Genomic DNA, 11,118 nt, shown 5'->3' with positions numbered 1-11,118 from the left:
ATTTTCTGTTTAAAATATGTAATTTCTTTGACTTTAAGCAACAGATTTCAGCTGTAAACTTTTAAAACAAGCATGTGTATGTTCTGTTTTACACTCGTGGTGCTTGTGTGGCCATGCTGAAGCTGTTAAATGAGCTTGGTGTGTGTTTGGTGTGTCTTTCAGGTGTATATGGCCTGCCAGTCCATGTTGATTGTGTTGGTTGGATATACTCCAGAGCATCGGATTGAGCAGCACAACGGAGTCTCATCCAGTCAGCAGGAGCTGCAGCAACACGTCACCTTTACAGAAGATGCAGAATCTATAGTGACGGAGGTCAGTGAGCCACGCTTTCTCACATCAGTCTGTTTGGACTTCAAATAAAACCTGACGTCAGCAGCTGAAACACAAACTAACAGCTTGTCACTTTTTTGTTGTCCATAGTGGCTTCTTATCAAGCAACAGGCCTATAAAGTCGGTCTCGCAGGATCACTCTTTTTCACTGGGCTCCTGGTCGGGAATGTTGTTTTTGGACCTCTGTCAGACAAGATTGGTAGAAGACCCGTTTACCTGACAGGTGAGTGGAAAAAAGCTAATTTGGACCCTATTTTATTAAAATTTTGTTTTTATTGAAATTAAATGTAGACTGATTTTCCTACATCCAGGTAGAAATTAGTGAAAAATCTTCTGCATGTGGACTCTGCCCTGTTGAATGTTCTCAACACTGCTTGGTGAAGTGTTTCTTCTTCTTTCAGCTTTCCCCTCTTCAGGAGTCTCCACAGTGAGTCATCCTCCTCCATCTCACTCTGTCCTCTGCATCCTCTGTCCTCACTCCAGCTACCTCCACGTCCTCTCTAACTGCATCCATATATCTAATCTTTGAACTTCCTCTTTTCTTTTTCCTGGCAGCTGGAGTGTGTGTGGGGGTGGGGGCTGCTACAATCGCCGCTCCCCATCCAGAAGTAGCTGTGTGGGGAAACACTGCATAAACAAAAATGGACACAATCAACTGAGGGTGTAATGATGTAACACACTTCTTTTTTATTATTTTGTATTTATTTATTCATTTATTCATTCATTTAAAAGAAACAAAACAAATTCATCAAAAAGAAAAAAACACTGAATGAAAAGGGTGCAGAAAGAAGAAGAAAATTCTTATATCTGCCCCTTTATTTAAAAAAATATATAAAACAACTACAAACAACAACTCGGGCTTGAACAATCAAAGTGAAAACAAAAACATCAGGCATTCTTCACATGGTATCATACTTTGCTAACAATTTTAACTTAATCATCTTTTTAAACGTATAAATTGTTTTAGAAATTTTTATGGTGATATCGAGACAATTCCACAATCCTGTTCCCTGAATGACAACGCAGCTCCTTCAGACCAGTTCTAAATGAAGGTTTTACAAACATTTCCATTCCCTTAAGGTTATAATGACTCTTTTTTAACAAATTTTAACTGATTATTTGGGGGTAACATTTTTTATGAACTTTATACATGACTTGTAAAATACTATATTCAACCAAATCATAACATTTTAATAATTTCAGTTGATGAAATAATATATTTGTTGAGTGACCATAGCACTTCATACTAATAATTCTTATAGCTCTTTTTTTGTAAAATGAAAATGGGGTTTGTAATTGTTTTACATGCTTTTCTCCAAACTTCAATACAATAGATTAAATATGGAACAATCATTACATTCTACAATATTTACAAAGCTTTGTCATTCAAAAACTATTTTACTTTATACAGTAATGCAATTGATTTAGCTATTTTTATTCTTAAGTAATTTACATGAGTGTTCAATGTCAGCTTCTCATCAATAATACCTAAAAATTTAGTTTCATTAACTCTGAGTTTCAATACTGTCCATTTTAAATGGGACTTCAATACTTTTATTTCTATTACTAAATGTCATGATGTTTGTTTTTTTTCCAATTTATTGATAACTTATTGAGTCGAAACCAAGTTTGTATTTTTTTTTTAATTCTGCCTGTATCATAGGGCTGGACGATATGGCCAAAACTTTTATCATGATATATTTCTTAATTTCGGTTGATAACAATATAATTCGATATCGATATAAACAATATAAAAGCCTCAGAAAAACTACAAACTATACAAATAAATTAATGTTCACCATTTATTTGTATTTAGCTTTCAAAAAAATTGAAATCACTGTCAAATAAACATAAAATTCTCAACTTTGTCAATATTAATAGTTTTAACTTTAAACAACAACTTTAAAATTGACAGTATTAAAATTCATAGAGTTAATGAAACAACATTTTGGGCGTCGTTACTGATGAGAAGCTGACATGGAAATCTCATGAAAATTACTTAAAAACAAAAATAACAATCAATTGCATTAGTGTATAAAGTAAAATAGTTTTTGAATGACAAAGCTTTGTAAATATTGTAGAATGTAATGATTGTTCCGTATTTAATCTATTGTAATGAAGTTTGGGGAAAGGCATGTAAAACAATTACAAACCCTATTTTCATTTAACAAAAAAGAGCTATAAGAATTATTAGTAGTATGAAGTGCTATGGTCACCCAACAAATATATTATTTCATCAACTGAAATTATTAAAATGTTATGATTTGGTTGAATATAGTATTTTACAAGTCGTGTATAAAGCTCATAAAAATATTACCTCAAATATTCAATTAAAAAAAAAAGGAGAGACAATATAACCTTAATAGAATGGAAATGTTTGTAAAACCTCCATTTAGAACTAGTGTGAAGGAGCTATGTTGTAATTCAGGGAACAGGATTATGGAATTGTCTTTATCACCATAAACATTTCTAAAACAATTTATATGTTTAAAAAGATGATAGTTAAAGTTGTTGGGAAGGTTTAGTACCAGGTGAAGGATACCTGAAGTTTTTTTGTTTTCAGTTTGGAGATTGTTCAAGTCAAGGTTGTTGTTTGTTTGTAATATTTTGTATTTTTTAAATAAGGGACAGATCATATTTTTTTTTCCATCTTTCTGCAACCTTTTCATTCAATGTTTTTTTTTCTTTCTGATGAATTTGTTTTATTTTAAATGAATGAATAAATGATCAAAACAAACAAACCAAACACGCAGCACTGGGGCTGTTTCAGGGACACGTTGGCTCAAACTTTTATTGTGCTTCATCTTGTGACTCATCATCTTCTGTCAAGTGGAACAAGTTCGATGTTCCCACCGCGAGTTAGAACGACTTTCCGTCACATTTTGCAGCACACTGACTGAAACCTGCAGTTTATTGGATCCTAGAAAGCCGAACCGCTTCCAAACCAGCGAATTAGTCTTTCCTCTCATCAGTGATGTCATCTGCTTTCTCTTCGCTTGTGAAAGCTTGTTCAGTCACATTCTGACGGTCATGGGCACTCATTTGAAGAAAAAACAAAGTGCATTGGAGATTAGCCTAGCTTAGCCTTCTGGACTCGAGCTCTGCGTAACATTACGTCACCACGCACTTACGTAGTTGTGTCGCACCTTTTTCTGTCCGGGTTGAAACTGAAGTGGCCGCTTCAACCCGAACGGAAAAAGAAATGCGTCAGTGAAACGCTGTAATCCTATCGAAATATCGAAAATGTGCTTAAAACTCATATCATCGTTATTGAATAAATGTATATCGCGAGATATATCAATATCGAATTATTGTCCAGCTCTAGCGTGACCCTAGGCGAGGATTTCTCGAAAGGGCTCTGAGCGCGCTTCTGTGCCGCGCTCAGGCTGCGGGTTCACATTCATGTCAATGTGAACCGGCGTGTGTTGAGGAGAGGTGTGCGCGCCTTCATCAACGCGGCATTGTTTGGGTGAAAGCTGCTGGCGCCGCGGGAGTGCACGTTTGACACCGCTTCGGTGAGAAGCGTGCAGCTCCTGCTGAGAGCGAGGTTTCCCACTGGACTCGTTCTGCGGTCTCACATTCATGCTGATGCGAGCCGGCGTGTGCTGGGGAGGGGTGTGCGCGCCTTCATCAATGCAGTGCCGTTTGGGTGAAGGTTTCTGGCGTCGCGGGAGCACGCGTTTGACACCGCTGCGGTGAAAAGCGTGCAGCTCAGGCTGAGAGCGAGTTATCCCACTGGACTCATTCTGCGGACCACCTTCACTTTCCGCTCGGTAAAACCCCTCCACTCTGGTGATGGGCGTGAATGTGGAAACCGACGCTCTCAGTCTACCAGGCCCGGCTGCAGCCTCGTTCCAGTAGGACGTCACTGCTGGGAAAACAAGGCCAGATGGGATCAGGACGGCGAGCCGGGGTGGAGCCAAAAAACCTTCCCGCTAGATCGTCTGACCTGGGGAAGGAGAGGGACGGAAAAAAGTCCCTTCATGTCAGCTGCCTCCTGGATTATGCTGGGCAGCTCCAGAGGAGGACACTGACGGCTGGGAGCGACGTGGTCGCAATGCGAAAAAGGTCCGGGGGAGTGAGCATTCGCTCAGCCCCCCTCGTTCCGACACTACGCTCTCCAGGAGGGAGTGAGCAGCGGGGGGCTGCTGCTGACGTCGCCTGTCCCGGAGGAACCATACGATTCGCTCCGAGAGTCGGCGATAAAAGTAAAAAAGGTCGATGGCGTGGTTCAGCGTGTAGTGACCCGCCACTGAGAAATGTTCCTTGGTGCTTACCTTGAAACAAGACTGCTCGTCTGCTTCTCCTCGGGGAGGAGAACTCACCGGGACGGCAGGAGGTTGGCGTGGCGGGACCCCAGGCAGCCTTAACAAAGGTTGTGCTGGTCAAGCTGGACAACTTCCCTTCTTCGTTCTTCTGACAGTGCTATTAGCTCGCTGAAGAAAAATGGGAGCCGATTACCCGCTCTTAACGTAATTTATACGGACCGGGTGGGGCCCACACAACAGGTGGGCGTGGACTAAACTTTTTCAGTGCGATGCTTTGCATGACGGGGTAAAACCCACCAGCGACAGCCTTAAAGGGCGAAGCCTATACGAAATAGAACTTTTCAGTTTGTAAACACTATTTATGACCCACTCTTTTTGTTGTTCTGTCATTTATTCATTCTCTTCTTTCAACACTGTACTGTGTATGCATTGGTATTGCAGCAAAACGTGTGTACTCCTGAAAATGATTATTCCAAATTAGGTGTGGCATTCTAAAAAAAAAAATAAAAAAAAGTTAGTCATTTTGTTCATGATTAAACATCTCAGTTCTGCTGTTGCTCTGTTTTCTGTTTAACTGCAGTGTTGCCAAGCTTTTACCTCCCTTAGGCAGAAGAGTTGGAGTGTGGCCCGTATGGGTCTCAGTCCTCCTGATCTGCTAGCTTTTTCTGGGGAAAAAAAAAAAAAAGTTGGAAGGGTTACGGTTCAGCTCTTGTGGAAAAACAAAAGTCTTATTTTTAAAGTTCTTTTATAAATTTCGGCAGCTCACAAGTGCAAAGCATGTGACATCCTTATTATAAACAGTCTAAAACGGTTAAACCATAAACTGAGAATGTGTAAATATGGTTAACGATTTCAAAATACCAGTTCAGTCATGTAAAGTCCAATTTTCTGTGACCTGTTTAGACTTTGGATGATGTTTGTACTTTGATAGATATCTGAGCTGTAGAGGTCCCAAAGAGCCAGAGTTTCACTTGCTACAACAAAATCCCCTCGTTGTTCGTGGGGCCTTTTTTCATTTATTAGTTTTTTTTTCTACATTGATGTACTGCTAACAAAATAGATCACTTATCCTGATTAAACTGCATTTTGATCCTTTTATTTTCAAAAGTAAGTTTTTCCAAAGCTGCAGGAGTAGTAACCAAATGAAAATTTTGACATAAGTACAATAGTGAGAAAAGGAAACAACGCATCATGTGGGCTGATTTGGGTATTTATTCATTTATTTTTGTTTCTAAATGCTAAAGAGAGCTGAAACGGATTACAGTGAACATCTCCCAGATTAAAATAATAAAAGAAATGGGGCTTAAACCGAATGCAGATTCCTCATGTGTTGCTGCCAGGTTGTGGTTTTATTCCAAGTTAAACTAATGATTACTTTTGGAGACTGACTACTTTCTACTGATTTCAAGCCTGAGCTGTGAAGTTAAAATTTTCATTTTACATGAATAGAAGTTAAAATAGCAATTATCTTCTTGTCTCTTCTCATTCTTGTCCTCCCAGGTTTGTTTTTAGAGGTGATCTTTGGTTATGTGACAGCCTTGGCGCCCAGCTACGAGGTTTTTGCTACATCTCGTTTCCTGGTGGGGCTGATGAACGGTGGCATTGGCCTCGTCTGCTTTGTCCTCACTCAGGAGTATGTGGGAAAGTCCTACTGGGCCATGACTGGTATGAAAATGACAATTTCATATAAGAATTTTTGTTAACAAATCTATTTGTTCCTGTTTTAGCTTTTGAAAAAGAAGCTGCCTCATCAATTATTTTTAGTTCAATACAGTTTCAAATCCTTCTCTTCAGGAACGCTCACCAGCATCATTTTTGCGGTTGGCATTGTCGTGTTTGGAGCTTTAGGATACTTCATCCGGCCATGGAGGACTCTGGCCACAGTGGCCAACTCTTCTGGAGTCCTGATTTTTCTACTGTCTGTGTGAGTTCAAATATCCTGATAATTTCAAGAAATATAAAAAAGAAATATGAAGACTCCATAAAGACTCAAAGAATTATTGAAAAAAGCAAAAGAAATTTAGTAAATGCTTGTTTGATATTTCACCTCATTTAACTGTTGGTCAAATTCAAGAAAATAACTTTTGCTGTAAAATATAACTTGAAAAATGTAATTTAACCCTTTCAAATAACAAGTTGAAAAGGCTTGAAAAGTTCCTCCGTTATAGAGATACATCCAGTGATTAATTCCTGACTGTTTCATTAGTCTGTCCAGTGGTTCATGGCATAATTTGCTAACACACACACACATAGGTAAAACTATCACTCATCTTGCACCTTTCAGTGGGTCATTATATAGACTTGGTATGAAAAGTGTTAAAAAAAAAAGAATTTGATCTTAGATATTAAAAAACTATGAACATGTTTGAAATGTAATTTCATCACATTTTCAGGTCAGAATGAGTTAAAGTGGTTAATCCTTCAACTATAAGGTTGTAAACTGTAAGGTAAAACACTTGGATGCTTTGATTTTTCAGCTTTAGATTAATCTTGTTTTTAAATCATCTTGCAGAATTACCAAGGAGAACATTTTTCCTGACTTGTACGCATTTGTCTGTTATCACAAACATCATGGTTGTAAAGCTCTCACAACACCTAACTTATAACATTGGCATGACTATTTGCTGTATATTAACAGATGACAACAGGGCTACAGTGTATGTGCTGATAGAGGAAGTAATTACTTTCATATTTTATTGAATTTAAAAGAGTCATGACAACTCCATTTAACCAAAATCCACCAGTTGTATTTTTTTCTTTCCTGACCTAAAATTTATTTAACCAACTCTTTTCTCACCTAGCGTTCATAAAAATGTGTTTTTATTTTCCTGAAGAACTCTTCCAGAATCACCTCGATGGCTGTATTCTCAGAGTCAAACGGAGCAAGCTGAAGAGGTAAATATGTCAGCAATTTATTTGCACCTGTCAGTTCAGTCGAAACATGGAGACAGCTGGGGATGAACAAAATACTCTTGAATCTAGTGTTTAGCATCAGAGGAATGTCTTGTCTGTTAGCAAAACATCTCGTGTAACACAGGACCTGGTTTAGTGAAACTCGGAAAATAATTGTTGAATGTACAACAACTCATTAACATTGGAAGTCAGCTCAGTTCCAGATCGCCTCCATATATTTGAGCCAGTTTTACTGATTTTTACCTCATTGTGCGGCTGTAGCCGAGTCATTCACAACACATTCTTTGAGTGCTAACACATCTAGCAAGGATTCATAAGGCGGCAGGTGATGTGCATTCCTTCAAGGAATGCTAGGCCTGTATTTATTAAAACCCCAAATAACTATTGGACATAAACTGATGCTGCTTTCAACCAATATAGAAAACCAGAGTCACAGTTTGACCCAATCAGAGCAGAGCAGGGTGGGTTCACTGGGTTGTATAGGAAATAATTTAGTCATAAGTTTTTTTTTTTCTCCCCCTGCTTTAATCAATGCGGGTGTATCAATTAGAGCCTGACAGATATGGAAAATGTGGCTACCGCCGATGCCGATATTGAGAGGTGAACCACGATAACCGATTTAATGCTGAAATTTTTTAGCTTTATCCACCCCCAAGACTTTAAGAAAACAGCAAGTGGAGCAAGTCTTGTTAATTTAGTGCAGCTGTTAGCAACCATGAAGCTAAGCTAATCATATCCATGCTATACCTAGTCCCACACTAGATTTACAAGTAGTTCATTGGTCATAAAAAGTCTTCATAACATGCGTTCACATTTTCTGTCCTCCACTATTCACCATAAAGTTATCAAGTGTTTTACAAAAAATATTAATTTAACAAAGAAACACCCTGTTCATTTTTTAATCAGTCAGTCACATATGGTTCTGGATAAAGTTTTACAAGGCAATAGCCTGCTAGGCTATCTAAATGTTAGCTTGCTAACTTGAGAGGCACATAGCTAATGGACAAGCAGGCTGGAGGTCTGAAGAGAATTTAATTATTGCTTTATTTTACAGATCAGTTAAAATAAACTGACCATGCTCTGTATTGTTCCCTGCTTCATCAGTTCTGAATGTGAAAGTGAAACTTAAGTGAACTGCCATGACTTGAAAGTAGTCTTCATGCACCCTCTGCTGAATATACATTGTACAATTACAGCTGATCCCAGCGTTTTAGGAGCATAAATTAGAAGTGTTTATATCGGCTCATAATGGGACAATTATCACATACATCGATAGCTCCATAACCGTCTATCGGCCCAAATTATTGGCCCTACCAATATATCGGTCGGACTTTAGTACTAACCTATGCTTTATTTGTTTTGGAATGTGCTGTTTTTATTAAAGCTCATAGATATCAATTGCAATATGTATGTAATGAGTAGACATAATAAAAAAAGTTGCCACACCTTAATTTCTGTCAGATAAGCCTCTACTCCTCCCAAAAAGTTGGTAGATTTGTAACTGTTTGAATATTCTTATGTTTGTTTTATTTGCAATGGGACAACATAAAAGGGCTTAAAAAAAAAACCAGGAAGGACATCTGGTGTAATTCCCAAATCTTCTGTTCCTCTAGTTCACTTGCTTTGGCAACCCCTGCACAAGGGAGCAGCCGAAAGAACAACAACAACATCCATCTTGGACACTATTTGTAGTAGGCCTTTTTTACTACAAGCTTTTTGTCTGTGGCCTAAACCTCACAAGAGTTATCAGATGTGGTAAAGATGCTTCTTCCTTTTGTTTTGCTAAATTTACATCATGTGTATGACTTAAGAAGACAGAATACAAATATCTTTAGACTCTGAAGTACAAACAGGGAAGTTCTTTAACACATTTGGCCAATTTTTTCCCCTTTGAAAAATCAGCCTCTTTTTTTTTTTAGCTGTAACATCTACATGGGTTAGAGGAGTGACAGTCGGTTTATTCATCTCCTCCTACATTAAACATAATGTGTGCATGGAATGTGAGATGTCATCTTTGTCCTGACATAATTTGTCAACTTTATGAAAAAAAAAAAGAGCTCGATGAAATTGACGATGACGTACTTCATTTATTTTTATATTGTTTATAACAATAGATTTAGCTTCAAAATTATCCTGCAGTGTTTGTGTTTTAAATTGTTTTATTTATATATATATATATATATATATATATATATATATATGGCAAAAAGTTTTAGGAATGGCACTAATTTTGGTTTTCACAAAGTTTGCAGCCTTAGTTTTTTATTTATTAGAACCTTTTGTCAGATATTTATATGCTATAATAAAGAACAATTAAAGTATTTTTTAACTTTAAAAAAAAATAAATATTGACAAATACATCCAGTTTAAGCAAAGGCAACATTTACAGTGTTGTCACTTCTTCTTTAAGACTTCTGCAGTTTGCTTCGGCATGATGGAAATTAGCTTCTGGGTAACATCTTGAGTGATGGCAACCCATTCTTGCCTAATAAATGCTTGGAGTTGATCAGAGCTTCTGGATTTTTTTTTGTCCGCCTGAGATCTGGGGTGTTTCCTGGCCATGGACCCAAAATTTGAACGTTTTGTTTACCGAGGCACTTGGTTATTGTTTTAACCTTGTGACATTTTCATGCTGGAAAAATCATTGCTCATCAAATAGGCTCTGTGCACATGCGTCCTGAATCACTTCCGCTTTGACCGGATGTCGGCATTCCAGTTTCCGGTTTAATTCCTGTATCCTGTCATCCCAGAGATAAACAACTAAAATGAGTGTTGCTGCGTCAAATAAACAAAAATATAACGTGCGTGGCAGCTTTAGATTTCAGCCGACGGTGTTTGGGTCTAAGGAGCACTGTTGTGTGCCGCTTTGCTCGTCTTCAGGTCGCTATAATAGCCGTTTGAGCTTTCACCGTTTCCCTAAGGAGACAAGCCTTCGTTTGTGCTGGCTGCAAAAAATCAGAAGAGAGGGATTTACGATAACTCCTCACACCAAGGTATGTAGCCGACATTTCCTGGAGAATGAAGTAATTACTACAGAAAAGGGAAGACGAATTTTAGCAGCTGGGTCGGTTCCATCATTATTTGAGTGGAACAAATACAGCAGGAAGACACGAGCAGGTGTTTGGGAGCGCCGTTGTCGACCATCTAATCCAGAACCTGATTCGGCGGATCCAATTGAGGACAATGAACCACCCGTCATGGTACCTATGGTCGTGGACCATGACTACGGCGCCAGCAGAACCGTGTGTGTTGACCGGGAGCAATATCACAGCATGCTGAGAGAAATTGAGCAACTGAAAGAGCAGCTCCGATCCTGTAGTCTTCAAAAGCCGTTTGGACTGGAACGTTTTTCTACGTCACCAGAAGACATCAGATTTTACACCAGGTCAGAGTTGTAAAATCTAAATATTACGTTATGCCTCTGAAAAAAATTAATACGCTTTGAGTCATTGTATATTTTGTCACATTACAACCAAAAACAATTTCATTGTAATGTTCTTTGAGAGACCAACACAAGTACACACTTACTAGTGGAAATGAAATTATACATAATGTAACACATTATTATTATTATTATTATTATTATTATTATTATTATTATTATTAT

The 11,118-nt window shown here is 38.0% G+C and overlaps 2 protein-coding genes across 2 annotated transcripts in view; both read left to right on the top strand.

The window, feature by feature from the left end:
• The window catches only part of slc22a15 (solute carrier family 22 member 15), a 50,660-nt gene that overhangs the window by 5,151 nt on the left and 34,391 nt on the right, over nt 1-11,118 (top strand). Inside the window, exons 2-6 of the mRNA XM_037697988.1 lie at nt 163-312; nt 421-553; nt 6,099-6,263; nt 6,393-6,522; nt 7,433-7,493. Of these exons, the coding sequence (XP_037553916.1) occupies nt 163-312; nt 421-553; nt 6,099-6,263; nt 6,393-6,522; nt 7,433-7,493 (639 nt within the window). The remainder of the gene's footprint in view (nt 1-162; nt 313-420; nt 554-6,098; nt 6,264-6,392; nt 6,523-7,432; nt 7,494-11,118) is intronic.
• LOC119413353 overlaps nt 10,523-11,118 on the top strand; it is a 2,220-nt gene continuing 1,624 nt past the window's right edge. Inside the window, exon 1 of the mRNA XM_037680401.1 lies at nt 10,523-10,896. Within this exon, the coding sequence (XP_037536329.1) occupies nt 10,709-10,896 (188 nt within the window). The 5' untranslated portion in view covers nt 10,523-10,708. The remainder of the gene's footprint in view (nt 10,897-11,118) is intronic.

This window comes from Nematolebias whitei, chromosome 1 (genome assembly GCF_014905685.2).
Source record: "Nematolebias whitei isolate Nwh7 chromosome 1, NemWhi1, whole genome shotgun sequence".
In the NCBI taxonomy this organism is placed as follows: domain Eukaryota; kingdom Metazoa; phylum Chordata; class Actinopteri; order Cyprinodontiformes; family Rivulidae; genus Nematolebias; species Nematolebias whitei.
The sequence above is the reverse complement of the archived record's forward strand: the minus strand, read 5'-3'. Positions and strand labels throughout refer to the sequence as shown.